Raw genomic sequence first — 20,264 nt, forward strand, 5'->3', positions numbered from 1 at the left:
ACGGGGGCCCTGTATGTGGTTTATCCTCACCTTGCTGTGGGGCTGTAGCCTTATAGAGAACATGTGTTTTGCGCAGGTTCATTGTGCAGCCAGCAGGGCCCATCAGATGAACCTTCCATGCCTGCAACAAAGAGGAGGCACGATTCGTTAGTCTGGTGGCTCCAAGGGACCTCGGGTGGTGCCACAGTAGACCTGTGAAAAGGTTTGTTCTAAGAACTGCATCCAGGCATGAGGCTGCCAGCGCAGGTGCCGAGAGGACACATAGGTTGACTAACAGCTCCTTGGCAGCCCAGGAACCCACGAATGAGAAGCCGGGGAGGCCCAGTCTGCCCAGGCCCTGAGACAGGGAAACCAGGAGGTGGTAACTGGGTCTTGTCACACACAGCTAAATGGGGTGTGTATTGCACAGCATACAGCCACCACAGGGAAAGCAAGGAAGAGCATACAGCTTCAGACAGAGAGGGTGCTAGTCCATGGCAGATGGCAGCATGGAGGGGACAAAGGAGGCAGCTGTTGGCTGGTGCATAATGTTCAGCATGGAGACCAAGCCAGTAAAGCCCAGGGAAATGAGAAAAGGCAGTGGGCAGTTGGGAGTGGATCGGTAAAGATGGCTATTGAGGTGAAAACTGATGGTTCCGAAATCACAAGTGAGCAGTGGAGGGCAGAGTCTGCAGTGAGGATGTCCTCTCAGCCTCTGCACTGGCAGCCTCATGCCTGGATGCAGTTCTTAGAACAGGTTTGAGGAAACCATCTATAGAATCCAAGCCCCAAGACCTGTGAAATGAAAACAATGCATCCAAGCATGTCTGTAGCAGGTGTTCACACGGACAGCTACGTCCTGGGCTCCAGAACAGAGCCTGGCTCTGCTCATCTCCTGCCCTGGGCTCTAACAGAATGTTGATTCTGGTCACCCCAGGTACCAGATAATGGCAGAAGGGGCTGGACCCACCAACTCCAGAGTTGTCCAGGATGTCCTAGGGTGGACATAATAATTTCGTGTCCTTAGGGCTTTTGGGGTTGGTAAGGCTACAGGATTGGGAGAAGGGACACGCTGGGATGCCAGGAAGACAAGTTGAGGAGGGTGCACTGACTGGGGGTGGAAAGGAGACAGTGGTGTGCACTGATGGGGGTTGCAAGTAAATGTCCCAGCTGTCTAGTGTGGCTGACGAGACAGCAGTGGCCTTCCTTGTGCTGAACACTGAGGCTTGCAGAGACTGCAAGCTTAGCACTGCTTAGCAAGGCAGCTGGTCTGGGAGGAATGTTCCAGACAGGAGGACACTACCTGAGTCAGCTCCAAAGCTTCAGGAGCCCAGGTGAAGGGACCCTTGGTGCCCAGAGGCCATCATCCATAAGGGCAGAGCTGGCTGTGGCTCTATACCTAGTGATCCATGAGTTTAGATGCTAAAAGCAGAGAGCCTAGTGAGCAGGCCTGTCATTCTTAAAGCTGCCAGTGTTGTGCAACAGTTTCCTTCTATTCTGCGTGGAAGCTCCACGAGCAGGAAGGGGACAATTCAAAAGGAAGTCCCTGAAACTGATCTGATTCACTAGGCCCCTCCCTCTCAGTGTATCCAAGCCATGGTGCAAAGAAGACTCTGAGACCAGTCCAGCTTCCTGAAAGAAGCAGAAACCAGTCAAGCTGCTTGGAAGAGGCTTCGACTAACCTAATCACCTGGAAACCACTCTCCAGCTTTCTGAGCTGCCTGCAGTCTCTGCAGTGTGCTCTAGGTCCCCAGCTTCTGTGATCTGTCACCCACGCTGGAGCGGGCTTAGGTGAGTCATTTTTCTTCTAAAAGTAACTCTCTACCTATATTCCTTTTAAGTTATCCCAAAATAGCCGGGCGGTGGTGGCGCACGCCTTTAATCCCAGCACTTGGGAGGCAGAGGCAGGCGGATTTCTGAGTTCGAGGCCAGCCTGGTCTACAGAGTGAGTTCCAGGACAGCCAAGAATCCAAAACCAAAACCAACCATTAGATTATGTTCCTAAAGCTGGACACCAAGTTCTGTCCCCTTATTTGGCCACATCCTCCTCCTGAGGGTGACTACCCAGGTCCAGCTATCCCCTTTGTCTTAAAGTTTAAACACCTCATTTAACTCAGAGCTTCCCCGTTTACATTTATAAACTGCCATTTGCCTATGGGCCAGGGCTCCCCCCATTAGTTCTCTTACCCTTCTCCCTTTCTTTCCATCTCCCATTCTTGTCCCTCATCCCTGCCCTCTGTCCCGCTGGGACAAATACATCTTTGTGCTGAGAGCATGGTCTTGGGAGTCCTGAGCCAGCGGAGGTTCCCTGCAGGCACTGCCACTGTGCTGGGCAGACGCCGGAAGGAGGGGTAGATCATGGTTACCTCAGGCTCTGTATGCAGACCCCAACAACAGAGGCAATGAACATGCCAAAGCCCGTCTGTGTCACCGTGCTCCTTACACAGGGTAGTGGGGAGCATGAGTGGGGAGCACGGCAATGAGTAGGAAGAGAACATCACCACCGTGGACATGCTCTGAAATCCACAGGGCTCATGGGCTACAGGCTCTGACTGGGATGCTGAGGAGTTGCTCCACACATGAAGACCATGGCCAGGAAGAGTAAAACCACCGGGCTGACTTTGCAGTGAGCTGAGACCAAAGCTGGCCTCTGCTAACTGCTAGGAAGTTAGGAGGGTCACATCACACAGCCACCATCGGGTATGTCTGTCCATCCCTCACCCGGTCTCAGCTCAGGCCCCCTCACCTCTTCTCCAGGAGCAAAGTTCTCATGACACAGGGGACAGCGGTTTGCCACCTTCTCCGATTTGGCAGCTGAAACGATTTTGGTAAAAAGGACCTGGTTACTTGGATGAGCCCTCTGCAGGGGAGGAAGGGTGCATCTCCTTCCACAATGCCCATGCCTGACCGCGCCCGCCCGGGAGGACTGGGTGCACTCACGGTTGCACTCCTTAGTTTTGATGTGCCCAGGAAGCTCCTCCTTGGGGATGGCCTCGCTGCAGCGGGGGCACTTCCCAAATCCATCCCTTTTGTCACACTCTGTCAGCAGGTGTTCTGTCAGGCTAGAAATCTCAACCACCTGGGCCCAAGAGAGAAGGCAGGGTGACTTCTGTGGGACAGTGCAAGACCCACAGACCAGGACACCTCTTCTGGGTGTTTGGTCTTTACCCTCAGGCTGTGCTCACACACTTTGTAGAGACCCCATGTCACATCATGTAGAGCCGTGTAAAGGCCGTGGCATGGGTGGGACTGCAGTTGACTGGACTATGCGCTGTGGCTCTGGGTTCTAACTCTGGCTCCTCAGTATTTCTTACAATGTGCACATAAACAGGGTTGTCCCAGCTGTCCAACACTCAGTAGGACTGCCCTCCACATAGCCTCGGCACCACACACTGCTACAGAGGCCAGCTGTCCACTTGCGGCTTGCAGAATCTGTGCTGCCAGGTGAAGGAATGAATGTGCGCAGGGGAGGCCCACCCTCTCACACTCTTCCCTGAGTGCACAGGGGAGGCCCACTCTCTCACACTCTTCCCTGTGTGCACAGGGGAGGCCCACCCTCTCACACTCTTCCCTGTGTGCACAGGGGAGGCCCACCCTCTCATATTCTTGCCTGTGGCAGAGGAAGCAGAACACTCCCCATCTTGTCTTCCTCCTAGGAAGAGAAAGACCCAGAGCAGGAGAGAAGTAGAGCAGGGCATGAACCCTAGGAAAGACTGGTAGGGACAGCGGGACTTAAAGTCTTCTATTCACAGGACAGCAGGGACAATGAAAAGGCGGAGAGGGAAGAGGATGAGGGGACACAGGTGCACTGCAGCGAGTGCACACATGGCTGTGTCCAAAGGTGGAAGGTGTCAACGAACAGGTACCTAGCAAAGATGGCCACCCCAGTCGGGGCAGCAAGTACACGCAGCACGGTGAGGACAGAGGTTCTCTCTGTCTCTGTCTCTCTTTCATTGCTGCGAGCTGTAAGGTAGCAGGACTGTAAGGACTCTGAAGTACTGCCTCAGTAGCAAAAGCCTGTCCAAAGGACCAGGCTAGATGTGCAGCCCAGCGCGGTGCTGTGGTCATGATCACAGCCACTGTAGGCAGAGATCACTGCGCTCATCGTGAACCCATTGTCATGGCAACAAAATTGTGCAAAAACAATGGATGGAGCTGTTGTGGCCTCACCTGAGCTCCAACCAACCTGCCTCTGCCTCTCTGCCTCTCTCTGTGCCTCTGCCTCTCTCTGTGCCTCCCTGTGCCCCTGCCGCTGCCCCTGCCGGAGCTGCATGCTGCCCCAAGGAAGCTCCGGAGAAGCACTAAGAACTGGAAGGCTAAGTGCAGACGGCACTGCACTGATGCTCAGAGCTGTCGGAGTTAAGAACCAGCAGGTCATCTTCCTGAGATGGTTCTGCCACGGACTAAAATCTACAACGAATCTGCTTTTCTAGATAAGGCCAAGAAGATGAAATTTGAGGAAAGATTCCTGATTAATATGTTATTACTAAATATGTAACAATCGTTAAGTATTGACCCATCCTTTTGAGCAGATTTCTACAGACCGTGGAAGATGTACTATCTTGTAGTGATGCTATATAGACAAACAGGTGTGCATGATGATAAGGCAAGGCCATGTAAAAACTGTTGCTTTGAACTTATAATATTATGATGAAACACTGCTTTGAACTTAGTATCAACATCCTTCCGTAACTCCCATTCTATGTAACATTTTATCTCTGAGGTCATTTTCTAAGAAAGTATAAAAGACCAGAGAAAAGAAAGTAATAAAGTTGTTGAGTTCTGCCCCCACACCCATCCATCCATGCATGCACCCGCCCACACAAATATTTACGTTTGTCTGTCCATTCGTACATAAATAGGTACAGGTGTAGATATGTAAACATGCACGAATACTTGTGGAATTGACTGTGACAGATGGCTGGGCCTGGCCAGAGTATGAGTGTGTGAATGTTTGAGTGTGTATGTGTCTGTGCATACCTGCCTGTATACAGCATCTTAATTCCTTCCTTTCCTTCTCTGGTTCACAACTTAGCCAGAGAGGCTTCTGGCTGATTCACCAAGGAAAGGAGCACTAGCAATAAAGCCTTTCACTCGACTCCCTGCTGCTAAACAGGATGTGTTAACTGCCAGATATCAGCGCTTATTAAAGCACAATAAAGAATTAAGAGTTAAGCTTCCCCTAGCGCTTATTTAAACATAAAGAGTTAAATAAAGCACAGAGAGTTATAATGTTTAATAAAGCATAGAGTTAGAGAGAAAAGAAGCCAGCATTTTTCAACCATAGACTAAGCAAGAAAGGTCTCAGCAAGCATTCAGTGTCGGTAGAGAGCTACAGAGACCGTCAGTCTTTAAAGCCACATCAACGCTATGTCCCACTTCAAGCCCACTCCAGGCCGAGCAGGCTCCGTCACACTGGCACAGCTTTTGTGAGCTTTCCCGAGCTGGTGTGAGTAGCTTCAGGAAACTCACTGGCTCACCATGCTAGACTGAGCTGTGTTTTGTTGGTGTACTATGAGGGGTGAACAGATGTTTCTGTATATCCCCCAGGAAAATCCACACAGCAAATCAGCCACACAGACTCAATAGAGTCTTGGAGAAGCAGCTGCATTGCCTGTTGTGGGTAATCAGAGCCATCTACAACTGAGGCTGAGCTGTCTGAAGCTGGAGTCTGCAGGAGCAAGCTTAATATGCTTGTCCTCGTGTGGCATAGACTGGCATGTGTTTTTACAGAATGCCCTGACAGTGGCACTCAATCAGAGAATATGGTACATGCCTTCAAGTACACACGGGATGGCACTGGCAGCTGGCCACGGCACTGTACACCAGCTGGCTACTTGCTGGGGATGGAAGGGACGATGCCTGCGAGCCTCTGTGAGATGAGAACTTGCTAAGACCCTTCCTGTCTGTAGACAAAGGAAAAGCAATGACATGGACGCAGCCTCACAAGAGGAAGTGACCCAGTCATCCCATGAGCCTCTGCAGGATGGATGACAAGGGGGTGCTGCTGGTCCTCTGCCCGCTGCAATGGAGGAATGAATGGCCATGAGGTGGAAATCACCCCAGCTTCTTTCCAAGAGGCCTTCAGAGGCCTTGCCACTCAGTAAAAAGGTCCCGTATCCTTTTAACCAACCTAGAAAACTGTCGTCCAAACAGGCAGTGAGCAGTTGAAGGGTGGGAAGCAGAACCATAAGGTAGGGCAGCCGACCCCAGGAACCATAAGGCTACTACTACTGGATGAAACCCCAGTGCCAGGAGAGCGCTGTCTCCCTACAGTCTGTCACCCAGGAGGCCCTATTGGGCCACCCACACCACACACATGTTGGTTGCACGCCAGAAGCATGTGGTAAGTCCTTACTGCTAATGACACCACATGTTATAGTCAAAGGTCATGAGGGATCCAGCTGGGGCGCTTCCCATTGGCTGCCTCAGTAGAGCCAGGCCTGCTATGCAGGTTACAGGGGAGAAATGTCACAAACGGCCTGCGCAGACATGAACTCTGCTCACTACACTGCAACGTGCCAGGCACAAGTTCTATGGTACAGCCAACTGCTTCCTGACAGGGTTAAGCCACTCTACAGCAGAGAACTCAGGTAAGCTGGAACAAGACCCGCAGTGGTGACATCATGAGCCCCAGCGGGCAGGTGACTGCCCTGCTTTCTTAAATGATATGTCCACAGATTGTCTTCTAAGCATTTGTGTTCATGTCTCTAGATTACTGCGATTGTGAGCTGTGGCAAAGGGAGCCTTCCTTTCGTACGAGCACCACTTACTTCAGAGGTTCCTAGCACTTGGGCCAAAACACCGAGGGCACACATGTGCACTGCTGTGACATGTGGAAAGATAAAGTTAATATGGCTGTTAACCTCAAAAATGCCTTTGTACTTAACTTTCTCTGGATCTTGGCTAAGTGGAAAAGACTGTGTTTACCCTTTAACTTTGTCTGCTGAGCCAGATAAGGGACAGAAGAGGGAGGTGCAGCTGTCAGGAAGAGACAACCTAACCAGTGCCGTGGCCGTGGATGGTGGCCACAAACCACAGTGCTGCAGATGGTGCCCGTGAACCAGCTATTAGGTTCATCCAGCCCTACACGAACCCTGTGTGTTGGCTCCATCTATGGAGCATAAACAAGTTTCTCTGTTTATGTATGTTGGTGTAAATATTTGGTTTCAGTTTCACCTAACAGCATGGTAGCCCAAGGCTCTGGGCACATAGCAGAAGGGGGCAGGAAGAAGGTGAGCCTCGGTGGGAGATAAGTGTAGCTGTCTCCTCTGGGCTTATTGTAACTACTGGCCCCACAGTTATGAGGATGAAATGACCCTCGTGGTGTTGAGGTCATGTGTGCCTCGGTAAGTGAAGTCAGGGGTGGGGACACTCTTCAGTGATCCACTGACGAAGAGTCAGCCATAAATAACTAACACGATGACTGCTGTGTCAGACTCAGAGGATGATCAGCAGCCCAGCTGGGGACAAGGGATAGTTCTTTGTTTCCCAGGAGTAATGCAGTAAGAAATGGCCTGCAGCAAGGCTTCCCAGCAGTCCTGAACTCAGTCAAGCCACAGAGCAGGTATGGTCTATGCAAGCATGTGTATGGCAGAAGGCAAGCCAGCATGGAGAGCATGGGCCACACACAGGGCTGCACTTCCATAGAGCTTCAGCAACGAGTGCTGGGAGCACCATCACAGTGGGACTGAGTCACCTGAGTTGCAGCCAGGGAGACAGTGGCTGACACAGCCAGTCACTCTAGGCCATAGCACAGACTTCTCTGCTCTCCTGACTTTTCCTTTGGAGCTTCCAAGATCTGGGCTGCCGTGCTTTGGTCTTTTTCTCTAAACCTAGGTATGCTAACTGTGCCTGTGTTCAGCACCTGACTTGGCTGAGCAGTCACCTGTGAGAGGCCATGGCCCATGCCCAGCTCCTGACCTGCCTGCAGTGGTCGCATCTGGTCAGCATGAGGCAGTGTTTCCAGTAGTGGAGGTCCAGGCCCTCTTCTGTGAAGGATTCGTTCCTCTCCCCACAAAAGATACACAGACTACAACAAAACAGAAAAGATGGATGTGAAGGCCAGACACTGGCTACTGTGACCACACAACCATGACTGCAGTGGACCCAGGATTCTCTGGGCCCCTTCTGGCCTGAAATGTCTGGCACTCTGAGGGCAGGCTGCACCGCCTGGGAAGAACAGCACAGCTCAGGGGTAGTGCCCAATGCCAGGAGAAAGGGCCTCACCAAGCAGGATAAAGAGCTTAAGATCCCTCTGGTGTAAGCCTTGCTGGCACAGTCCTACTGTGGGTGGCATAAGCCACAGAAGAGCTGGAGGACAGCTCAGTCCCTTAAAGACTGGACCTGCCCCTGGACACTGCATGTCATTATTTGAAGCAGGAGGCCCAGGGCGACTGTTGTGGGTAAAGAAGGGGCTGTGGCTGAGCCTGGCCAAGCCAGTGTGCGGCAGTGAGCCTGGCCAAGCCAGTGTGCGGCAGTGAGCCTGGCCAAGCCAGTGTGCGGCAGTGAGCCTGGCCAAGCCAGTGTGCCACAGCTTAGGACAATTTTCAGGCTTTGGGATTGGGAAGAGGGGTCCAGAGTCAGCAGAGTAAGCCAGGGAGCCGCTCACCCAGAGCCCCTCCACGCCTCCCATGCATGCAACAGAACCAAGTGGCATCACTTACTTATCCAAATAGTGGTTGTCTGGGATTTCTGGAGTGTCAGGTGGGGCAGCTTTTCTTCCTTGAGAATCTGGGGATATTAAAAGATTAGGTAACATTTGGTTGAAATGTTTAAAGTTTCAGTAAAAAATAGTAATTCTAAAAAATGTCATTTTGAAAATGACATCCAGTGGTAAGGCAACCAACACAACGTTCGCATCCAGTTAGGTCTACAGAGCCGAGAGAAGGTGTTTTTCCTTTCTCTTCAATGTTGGGGTCAAACCTGGGCCTTGCCCATCCCTTGGCTGCCATGAGCTGCACCTGCAGCCCCTGGTTTGTGAGCCGCTACGTAGTTCAGAGCTGTCTCAAACTTGCTACCATGCTTTGAGTGACAATGGTCCCCACAGGCTCATGTGTCAGAATGCTTGGTCCCCAGCTGGTGAGCCGTTCGGCAAGGATTAGGACATGCTGCCTTGTTGGAAGAGGCATGTCACTGGGGTTGGGCTTTCCAGTCTGTCTGCCTGTGCCTGTGGATCAGGTGAGCTCTCAGCTCCTGCTTTAGTACCATGCCTGCTTGCTGCCATGCTCCTGCCATGATACCCATGGGCTCACCCTCTGAAACCACAAGCCCCAAATAAGCTTTTCTTCTATAAGTTGCCTAGGCTATGACATCACGGCAATAGAAAAGGAACTAAGACACATGCCATCCCACACCTCACCTGCCATTCCCCAGGCTCATGAGTGTGGTACCTGGCCTGCTAAAGGAAGTGATTCTGTTTTGTTTGAATCAGAGTCTTGAACTTGAAACCTGCTATGTAGACCAGGCTGGCCTCAAACTCACAAGAGACCTTCAGTCTCTGAAAGCTGGGGTCAGAGGTGCGTGCCACCACGCTCAGCAAAGCCATGCGCCCAGTATTGAGCTGCCCTGGTGGGAATCTGCTCACCTTGATTCTTGATCTTCAACGCCTCGTTCTCCTTCTCCTAGGACACAAAGGGGCAAAGGTCAGGAGTGAGCTGCGGCGTGCATGCGTGCAGCCCGACGGGAGAGGAAGCAGCAGCTCCAGTGTGTCTGCTGTTTCCCATGTGCTCCTCTCACACTGGACTTTGAGGGGAAGGCCTCCACTTCTTTGTTCCCATTTGTGTAGACAGCAGCATGCGAGACCTCTGCCTATCTCCCAGCATCCTTGCAGTGTGCAGCAGTTGTGGCCACAGACACAAGTAGTGGTAGCATGAGTGCAAGCACAGAGCTCAGAGGACTTCTCTGGGCAGTTGTTTCTCCTTTTGTCATGTGGGTCCCAGGGACTGAACTCAGGTCATCAGGTCTGGCAGTGAAGACCCCCGCACCATCTTGCCTGGCAGTGAAGACCCCCGCACCATCTTGCCTGGCAGTGAAGACCCCTGCACCATCTGTCTGGCAGTGAAGACCCCTGCACCATCTGTCTGGCAGTGAAGACCCCTGCACCATCTGTCTGGCAGTGAAGACCCCTGCACCATCTTGACTGATCCCCTACTTTTCTTTTAACTTCAGGAACTGCACAAATAATGGTCAGAAACCAACTCCAACCTAGAAGTACGATGCACAGGAGAGTTTCTACTCTGCACAGAGCCTGCTCCCACCACATGGCCGAGAGCCCTCAGAGAGGCCTCATATTCAGTGCCTGGTGGATTCCTTTGCATGACTGAGATCACCCCTTCAGCTGCAGGCCATCCCTTCAAGCCCAACAGCAGCGGCTGAGCGAGCTAGTAACTGACATGGGACACCCAGGCCCAGTCAGGCTTTTTTTATTTATTCCACAACCAACCCCACCTCCACTGCCCCCCAATACCCCGCACACTCAGGTGACCTTACCTGGACTCCAGCCTGGGCCTCTCTCGGCTCTGCTGACTGGCCCTGCAGAGCCCTCAGCTCTTCTTTCGTTTGCTTTTCTGCTTCTTTTGTGGCTACTCTTTTCTGGGCCTGGTTTCAAAAAAAAAAAAACGTTTTTTTTTTTTTTCCATATTAGAAAAGGCTTTGGGGTGCCGGGCAGTGGTGGCACACGCCTTTAATCCCAGCACTTGGGAGGCAGAGACAGGCGGAGTTCTGAGTTCCAGGCCAGCCTGGTCTACAGAATGAGTTCCAGGACAGCCAGGGCTACACAGAGAAACCCTGTCTCGAAAAACCAAAAAAAAAAAAAAAAAAAAAAAAAAAAAAGAAAAGGCTTTGGGGTAGCTTCAGACACTGGGAGACAATTTATAGCATGTGAATTTGGTGATAAGAATACAACTTATATTAAAAGCAAAGTCTCCAGTAATTTACTAAAAGTTTGTCATTGCTAATCCTGCTCTTGCTCTTCCCAGACGGAGCTGCGCTGGTCTCGCAGCTCACAGGCGTGGACAGGCCAGAGCCTTGCTCAGGGACCTGCTTCTCACTGCAGACTGTGCTTCTTCACATGGGGCTCCTTAATAAAAAACCTAGCCATTTGTTCATATCTCAGGTAGCACTGTACCCTCCCTCCCTTCCCCCTTCCCTTCCCCCTTCCCCTCCCTTCTGCTTCCTTCCCCATCCCCCCATCCCCCCATCCCAGCTTGGCCAGTGTTTCCAGGAACGCTCTTAGCTCAGCCTTCCAGTGCTGAGATCAGGGCAGGACAGCATGGCTGATTTATGTTCCAGGTTACTTCCTAAACACAGACTGCAGTCTCAACAGGCTGCGAAGGCTGACTCACCCTTGCCTCAGCCTCGGTTGGCCTGCCGTCTATCTTAGCAAACCCCTCAAAAATGGCTTTGTAGAGAAGGTTCCTGCGTGTGGTGCTGTCGTCTGGAGGAAGGTGCTCCAGGGTGAGGGCTGGGTGCTGTCTGTACATGTCCAGGATGATTCTGACTGCTGTCTCTCGTACCTCGTACACCCTGTGCTCCAGGGCGCTCACTGCAAACTGCAAAGAAAGCAGTGTCAGCTCTGCTTCTGATTTTCTGAATGACAAAGTACACTTCTCGCAGCACAAAAGTGACCTGAGCTGCAAAGACTTGGAAAATAAAAACGAGGCCAAGAGGAGACAACACAGCCCTGCACAGAGGGGGTGCACCATAGCCCTGCACTGTCCTGCACAGAGGGGGTGCACCATAGCCCTGCACTGTCCTGCACAGAGGGGGTGCACCACAGCCCTGCACTGTCCTGCACACAGAGGGGGTGCACCACAGCCCTGCACTGTCCTGCACACAGAGGGGGTGCACTATAGCCCTGCACTGTCCTGCACACAGAGGGGGTGCACTATAGCCCTGCACTGTCCTGCACACAGAGGGGGTGCACTATAGCCCTGCACTGTCCTGCACACAGAGGGGGTGCACTATAGCCCTGCACTGTCCTGCACACAGAGGGGGTGCACTATAGCCCTGCACTGTCCTGCACAGAGGGGGCACAGCACAGCCCTGCACTGTCCTGCATGCAGAGGGGTGCACCATAGTCCTGCACTGTCCTGCACACAGAGGGGGTGCACCACAGCCCTGCAGTGTCCTGCACACAGAGGGGGTGCACCACAGCCCTGCACTGTCCTGCACACAGAGGGGGTGCACCACAGCCCTGCACTGTCCTGCACACAGAGGGGGTGCACCACAGCCCTGCACTGTCCTGCACGCAGCACACTCATGTCCAGTGTTGTGCTTTCCTTTCTCCATGTGGCAGGGATGTAGTCCAGGGTTAGTTGAGATTACAGAAGAGTACAGGCAGTTGTGTGTGTTGTGGATCAAACCTGGGTTTTCACGCTTGTCAGGTGAGGACTTGGTCTGCTCCCCACTGCTGATGGTGACCTGTGCACTCTACCCTCTCACCAGGCAGTGTAGAAATAGCAGGACGTCCTGGCTGCTCCCACATGTTCTCATTAGACAGCCTTGCTCTACTCTACGCTGCGGAGCCTGGGCCAGTGTCATGCCGCACGAGGCTGGCTCACCTTCATCACATTGTCCACGGTGAAGCCTGAGCTCTCAGTACCCAGGTCTCTGAGCAGCCGGGACAGGAGGTCCACCTGGCTCATTGCCAGATGAACAGAAGCATTGGCCTTCAGTGGCTGCACCAAGTAAGACGGAATGAGCTGGAGAGACTTCACCTCCTTAAACAAGGCCATTTCCTGTAGGACATAGCAGAGTTGTTAACTGCTAGGTAAAAGCTGGGGGTCATTTAGTACAACTGAGCATGACGTCACACTGAACCCTGAAGAGAGCAAACAGGGAAGTGAGGGAGAGAGACAAGACACAGGCAAGCTATGAACGGGAGCTGGGGATTCTGGGAAAGAATCAGAGGGCAAAACCAAAGACCTGAAGCAGAAGAGACCAACAGGAGAGTTAGGAAAACTTTACAGAGAACAGTGAGAGTCCCAAGGCTCCACTCCATTCTTGGTGTTACTCAACTATGATGGGAACTTGTTCTCAATTTAAAATTTGGAAAGAGATTAGGCTTAGAGCTGGACTTTCAGAGTGTCAACCGTTCTTTGTCCAGTATGGTTACTGGTGAAAGAACACAAGCCCCATCCATTGCTTCAGTTGTTGGGTGACAGGTCTCACTATATAGCCTAGGCTTCCTTGAACTTACCACACAGTGTGACATATGGTAACAACCTGTCTTTGTATTTGGGCCATGAGTGATGGCTCAGGTACAAAGGACACAGGCACAGTGAATATGTCCTCTGGGGGTCAGGACAGCAGGTTCCTGAGAAAAGTGGGTCTGAGGGTGGTGACTTTGAAGGTTTATCTATTTTCTAAGTGTGAGTGTGTCTATGTGCACTTGTGCTGTGTGTGTGTGTGTGTGTGCCACATGAGTGCAGGTGTCCTTAGTGGCCAGAAGGAGTTGGCTCCTGTGGAGCTGAATCAGGAGGGTATGGGAAGTCATGCCTGGGTGCTGGGAACTCAGTGCAGTCCTGGTAACATTTGGCACAAGGTAATCTCTGATGGAAAAAGCTTGGACTACCCAGAAACTAATGCGGGAAGCCAGGCAGCGAGACCCACTCCTGGAGCCCTAGCACAGGGGGCTCAGGCAGGGGGACAGCGAGTTGAGGGTAGCATGGCTATGTGACTGAGTGTGGTGGCGCACTCCTGCAGTTCTGGCTGTGGGAGGGCTGAGGAGGGAGGGCTGAGGGGGGAGGGCTGAGGGAGGGAGGGACATGGAAGGTGGCCTGGGTTACATGGATAGACCTGGCTCTTAAGGAAAAACGAAAACCAAACCAACTCCCTCACTGACATCTTCCTGCCCATCTTTCAAGGGCTGAGCATCGTTAGCAGTGACATCCTGTGCAACCCTTGTGCTACAAGCGCACTGCAGCACTTCTGTTCTGCTTGCTTGCTTGATTTTTTCCTATCTGTTTTCCCAGAGTATTAAGTTTCTTAATAAAGCCAGCCAGGCCTTAGATTCTCTACATTTTGAGAAATGGCAAATGTTCCAATACAGATGTATGCACTCACAAAACTTTGGATCAAATTTTAACTAGAGAATCCCTAAGTCTGCTGGGTGGTTCACCCCTGTGATCCTGTGCTTGGGAGCCCGAGGCAGGATATAGGAAACCCTGACTCATACTAAGAAAAAAACCAAAACAACCTTCCCGAACGAGATGACTAATGAGCAAATTTAAATAAAGCCAAATATATTTTTGCAGTACTTCATAAACTGTGTCAGCCCTCTTGCCTGTTTACGTATGTGAATATTTCACACACACAGCCCACAGTGAGTGTGCTCGGTGGGAGAACAAAAATGACTAAACAGCAGTGTGTCCGCTCTTGTTCTCCTCTGCCTTTTGTTAACAGTCCTCTGGGTGACTCTGCCGTACTTATTCCGTGCATGTGTGTGGGTGCGACATGCTCATGCCACCGGGTGAGGGTGGAGGGCAGAGGCATCCCCAATCCTGTGGGTCCACCTCAGGGATTGAACTCAGCCGTCAGGCTTAGGGGCAGGCACCTTTCACCCACTGAGTCATCTCACGACCTTTTCTTTTGTTGGTGTGAATGTGTTGGGGGCCGACTTTTAGCAGAAAGCGGCTATCAGCTTTGCAGCCATCTTGAGCCATATACCCTGACATGAGACTTGGATTACAATAGCCTACAACAGCTGAGCACACTCCGATAATCTTGGTTTAGATACCTTGGGTGTGTGAGATTAAAGGTGTGTGAGATTAAAGGTGTGTGACTTAAGAGTGTAACCTAGAGATCAGATTTTGAAACAAGACCTAAGGGCATGATTAAAGGTGTGACCAAAAGGCATGGCTTAGAAGTGAGACATATAAAAGGCAGAGGCAGACGGTAGAGAATCAGGCTCTTTAGATATACTCTTTAGGCAGACACTTTAGAGAGCACAGCTAGACTTGGGACTTGGACCAGGAAGAGAGACTGAAGAATAAACAGGATTGAATCACACTCTGTCTGGTCTCCATTCTTCAAGTCCATCCTCACTCTCTCTCTTGCTGAACACTGACCCTCGGACCGGAGCTGCAGCTTGGGCCGGGATACAGTGGCCGCCAAAGCCAAACTCAGGGCAGCCCAGGCCTCAACATTTTGCTCGGGCCGCAACATTTTTTGGCGCCCAAACAGGGACTAGTGCGTGTCTCAACATTTTTTTGGCACCCAACGTGGGGCTAGTGCAGTTCTCAACATGAATGGTGTGCATACATGTCTATGCATGTTGGCATGTGTGTGCATACATGTTGAGGCCCAAGGTTGATTTCAAGGATCTTCCAACATAGCTCTTCCACTTTATTTTGAGGCAGAATCTCATAATCAGACCCAGTGACTGCCGGTTTGGCTAGACTTGCTAGGCAGTTTGCTCTATGGATACGATCTGCACCTTCCATGTCTGGGATGAAGGCAAACCCCATGACTACCTGGTATTTACATGGGTTCTAGGGATCTGAACTGTGAGCTAGCGATGGCTTTAACTGCTGAGCCATCTGCCTAGCTTTCTACAGTCCTTATTTCCATCTCCAATAAGCTGGGTGTGGGGTCAAGCCTGCATCTGAGCACTTGGCAAGCTAAGGCAGAAGATGTGAAGTAGCCAGCCTGCAATCTACATGAACTCAAGTCCAGCTGCATTACAGAATGAGACTGTCTCAACAAAAGCTTTTGCCTACACAGAGCTTGTCCCTCCAGCACTCGGGGAGCATGAGGGCAGGTGTCTGAGGCTTTGCAGTACAGAAGAGCCCTGCAAGGCAGAGTCAGAAAGCAATAAGACGATCACAGGGAGGTTCTGACCTGGATGAAATTCAAGGCCATGACACGGAGGCGGGCAGAGGAGTCTCCGGTTCTAGCGAGTAGAAGGGGGACAGCTCTCTCCACACAGTGCGTCGTGTCAAGTTTGCTCAGCTTGTGCTTGGGAATATACTGTGTAATTATCATTTTCAGCAATTTCAATGAAGCCTGAAAGACCTGAATAAAATGGGGCAGACAGATCAGCTGTGTGGGTGGAGTTCAAGAGGAAGTCAGCAGCAAACGTGAACCGTAGAAGATAAACTGATCCATGTACAGCACCTCAGGCCCAGAGCCCTGCACCCCACCTGTTCCCTCAGCACTTGACACTGCCGACCATGTGACAAGAGTTCCCCATCCTGAACTAACCCTAGTCCTCAACCTGTCCTGTCTGGAGTACTCATTCTAAAGCCTTCTCAGAGCTGCAGAATCTAGGTGACTCACGGCCCCTTGAGAAAACCAAGAAGAGCTGAGTGCTGTCACACCACCTCTCTGAGATTGATGGGAAAACTGGGAAAACAGAGGCTGTACAAAGCTGAGGAAATGCCCAGGCAAGGGCGCCCCTCCCACCTGTCATTCACCCAACCTCTTGCTGGGAACTCTCATTCCTGGTCTCACTGAAAGCTAAGTCACAGTTCTATCAGTGACCTGGGGACAGCAGGCTAAGAGACTTACTGAGGTCACAATGTCCTTTATGGCTCTTCTGATGAGAAAGACAGACGCTCGGAGCATGTTTTTCAAATCTTCTTTCTGGGTTCCAACAGGCATCTCCATCAGCTTCTTGTACAATGCCAGCAGCGCGTCTTCTCGGCAGGACCACGTCTTAGAATAGGCCCCTGCCACCTGCGGGGAGCAGCAGGCCTGCTTCAGTTCAGGTGGCCTGTCCAGCACCACACAGACACCCGAGGCTGCCTGTCATCTTGCACTTGAAGGGCTTTTCTAGTAGAGAGCTATCTGCAGGTGGGGCTGTGTTATGGGAAATGAAGACCTAAGAACCCGTACACTGAGAGGACACTGATTCCTGCAAGCTGACCTCCACATGTGGATGGCAGGATATGCATACAATATACATGCAGGCATACAGATACACACACACACACACACACACACACAGATACACACATACACTCACACACAGATACAAACACACACACATACACATAGGCACATAGACATACAGTCTGACACAGAGATATACAGATAAACACACATAGACATATGGACTGACACATAGATACACACAAACACACACACAGAGACATAGACTGACATACAGATACAGACACACACACAGAGGCACATAGACATACAGACTGACACACAGATATACAGATAAACACACACAGACAGACTGACACACAGATACACACAAACACATACACATACAGACACAGACACAGAGACATTCAGACTGACACACAGATACACATAGACAGATACACAGACTGACACACAGATACATACACATACACACACACACACACACACACACACACACACACACACACACGTTAAACAAAGTAAAAGCAATCGCAGCTGTCTTCCCTTCTTTCTCTCTGTGTGCTTGGTTTGTGTGTGTGCCCACATGTTCACACCCTTGTGACTGTGTGCATAACTTGGTTTTCCTTTTTTACCAAGGCTTCTCCTAAGGTGTCGATGGCAGAGCTGGCTTCTCTCAAGGCCTTCTCTGTCAAGGGCTCTGGGTCCCCTGAGACACCCCGTCTCCGGACATCACTGTCTGCCTCTCTCACTTCTGGCTCTGCGGATGCTTCCCCCAACTGCTTTCGAGTAACAGGAAGAGGCCGTTCATCATAGGGCAAGACTTCCATCTGAAAGGTAAGTAGAGGGAGCCAAGGGCTGTGGAGCTGAGGCTCTGGGGGGGCTGTGCCCAGGATGCCTCCTCCACAGCCTGGTGGGCTGGGCTCCTGGACAAGAAGTCTGAAGTCTGCTAAGTCAGCATCAGATTAGAATAATTTCTATACATGGATTATAACTGGAAAAATCAGATGAAGCCTTCCATTCCCGTCTAAGCTGCAGCCCTTCTGGTTCAGCCGACACAAAGCACAGGAGGAAGGTCACCATTGTTTCTCAGACTAGTCTGGTGACAGTCTTTTACTGTACTAAATACGCTCGTTATCTGGAGGGCTCAGAGCCAGCACAGCCCCCCGTGAGGTGATCGGGATCGGGCTTCCTCTGGGGTGCTCCTTGGGCAGCTGCTGCCCCAGTCTTTAGTCCTCCAGCACCTGGCTCACCAGGCACCTTTCTGCTGCCCGCACAGTAGTGAGGACGGACCTTCTGCCCTCACAGCCATGTCCCGTCAGAGACAAAGGCACAGCATTTAAAAGGGGAGCACACAGTGGTGAGAGCCAAGAGGGAGCATTCCTGACTGGGTCCTGACACCTTGACAAGGATGACAAGTCCTTGACCCTTCCTGCGACAGTAGGTGAATACACACCTGTGAGAATACATTTCTCAAATCTGAAATCATAAGAGCCAACCCTGAGTCAACATGGATGTCTCAACTAGGCTGCAGAGGCACCGCCACCCTAAGCTGACACATGAGTTCAAGGCCCCTTCTGCTTTGCAACGACACGCTCTGGAAGGCCTGGTGGGGCCAGCCAGCATAGGCATCTCCTCTGTTCTGGCTGCTGCTTCAGAGGCTGGCATGTGACTGACAGTGATCTAGCTGGCCTGAAGTGAGGACCCCTTGGCAAAATGTTCTCCTATGGCAGTGGGTAGCTGAGGGAGACAGGAGCTAGAGAGAGTCAAGTGATATGAAGAACCCAGGCTTCTGATGAGACTTGAGCTCCTGAGTCAAACCAATCCTGAAACCCACAGGACCTGTCATGCTCCTTGTGAGAACCTGTAGTACAGAGTCCAGTTTTCTCAGGTTTTCTGTTACAATGCTGTTCTCAAGGCTGTGACCATGGATACATGGCGCTATGTGGAGAGTAGTTATAGCAGGAGTTACCCGTTTACTCTGAGGCAGGATCACTCTATGGCCTTGGATGTCCTGGTACTTGCTACGTAGTCTAAGCTGGACCGACGGCAATCCTGCCTCTGTCCTTTGAGAGCTGCAGGCACGCACATCTCACACATGCTCTTACACTTTGAAGCAATGCTTGAGGCACACGTTTGTGTTTTCTTTTAGAAAAACCAGGGGCTCAAAAGATAGACACAGATGAAGAACTACAGATGTGCCTCTCAGGGGTGTGGCCCACAGGCGTTTGCTCCCTCCCCTCTTGCTCTGCTCTAGCCCACGTCCCAGCTCCCTCCTGCATGCAGAGGGCTGGCCCTGCGGGAGGGAGGCATGTCTGGGTTCTGAGATCCACACCCGGACGACCCATGCTATTGACGACTGTCACACTGAGGAAGAGTAACTTACATGGTTCCTAGGGCCAGGGCCTGCAGCAGGTGGGGACTGATCTACTGCTGAGTGCTGAGGAGAAGATGCCAAGGGCTTCTCCTGGAGGACGGGGCCAGCAAATGTGTCTTCAGCTACCAGCTCTTCTGTGCGAGGGAGTGAGGACACTGCCTTCCAGTGCTGAGGACTGCTGGGAGATGCAAGGGGCTGGAGGGGTAAAGCGAACGGCCTCTGTATCTGGAGGGAAGATGGGACAAAGGGAGTGACTGTGCTGAGAGGAACCTGGCATACCAGAAAGTAAGAACAGCTCATGAGCGCATAATGGGCCACTCTAAGTTCCAGGACCACGGCAGCTCCTCAGCTGTGCCTGCCACAGTTTACAGTGCAGACTATAGAGCAGGGCCACATACCTGACTTAGCATGGCCATGAGTGCCTGTGCAGTGTTTACAACATCTATGTGCTAGAAGCACAATGGGCAAGGCCCTGGGTTCAGAACCGGGTCCCGCAGTTCACAACTGGTCAAGTGATTATGCACAATGCAGACAGGGGCTGGCAGACTAGAGAGTGGGACTGGTGAGAATTGGTAGCCTGTACTCAACACTGGGCACCCTCTCCCTCACCTGTACTCAGCACCAAGCACCGTCTCCCTCGCCTGTACTCAACACTGGGCACCCTCTCCCTCACCTGTACTCAGCACCAAGCACCCCCTCCCTCACTTGTACTCAGCACCGAGCACCCTCTCCCTCACCTGTACTCAGCACTGAGTACCTCTCCCTCACCTGCCATGTAGTCATCATCTGCCTGCATAAACTGTAAGATGAGGGGCAGTGTATCTTGCTAGAGTCTGTCTCCATCCAATCAGACTATTCCCGTGGGTTTCACATTCACGGGCACATAGTACAGGTACCACACCCCATACAATATGGAGACCAGTCTGGAGGGATCCCAAGGCCTTGACCCTCCTGACCCTGGGTTTGTGAACTCTGAAAGATCTCATCACAGCAGAAACCTACTGAGTGCTCAGGACATGGGGTACCTGCCCGAGGCTTCAGGGAGCTGAACACAACCCTGACCAGCCCTTCC

General features: G+C 51.7%; 1 protein-coding gene and 1 long non-coding RNA gene across 3 annotated transcripts in view; one reads left to right on the top strand and one right to left on the bottom strand.

The window, feature by feature from the left end:
- Window positions 1-20,264, bottom strand: part of Cep104 (centrosomal protein 104) — a 33,463-nt gene that overhangs the window by 2,276 nt on the left and 10,923 nt on the right. The window contains exons 9-21 of one of the 2 annotated variants that reach the window (XM_034502768.2): window positions 19,202-19,417; window positions 17,451-17,645; window positions 16,492-16,659; window positions 15,823-15,996; window positions 12,543-12,719; window positions 11,325-11,531; window positions 10,471-10,578; window positions 9,566-9,602; window positions 8,646-8,712; window positions 7,903-8,011; window positions 2,920-3,058; window positions 2,726-2,793; window positions 31-121 (exon numbers count right to left, since the gene is read on the bottom strand). In XM_034502768.2, the coding sequence (XP_034358659.1) occupies window positions 31-121; window positions 2,726-2,793; window positions 2,920-3,058; window positions 7,903-8,011; window positions 8,646-8,712; window positions 9,566-9,602; window positions 10,471-10,578; window positions 11,325-11,531; window positions 12,543-12,719; window positions 15,823-15,996; window positions 16,492-16,659; window positions 17,451-17,645; window positions 19,202-19,417 (1,756 nt within the window). Of the gene's footprint in view, window positions 1-30; window positions 122-2,725; window positions 2,794-2,919; window positions 3,059-7,902; window positions 8,012-8,645; window positions 8,713-9,565; window positions 9,603-10,470; window positions 10,579-11,324; window positions 11,532-12,542; window positions 12,720-15,822; window positions 15,997-16,491; window positions 16,678-17,450; window positions 17,646-19,201; window positions 19,418-20,264 lie in introns of both variants that reach the window. The other variant, XM_034502767.2, reaches the window with a different exon arrangement.
- Window positions 1,454-5,154, top strand: LOC143442263 (uncharacterized). The gene is made up of 2 exons (XR_013110291.1): window positions 1,454-1,770; window positions 2,509-5,154. It is a non-coding gene; the product is annotated as an uncharacterized LOC143442263 (long non-coding RNA).

Source organism: Arvicanthis niloticus, chromosome 5 (assembly GCF_011762505.2).
Source record: "Arvicanthis niloticus isolate mArvNil1 chromosome 5, mArvNil1.pat.X, whole genome shotgun sequence".
Taxonomy (NCBI): Eukaryota; Metazoa; Chordata; class Mammalia; order Rodentia; family Muridae; genus Arvicanthis; species Arvicanthis niloticus.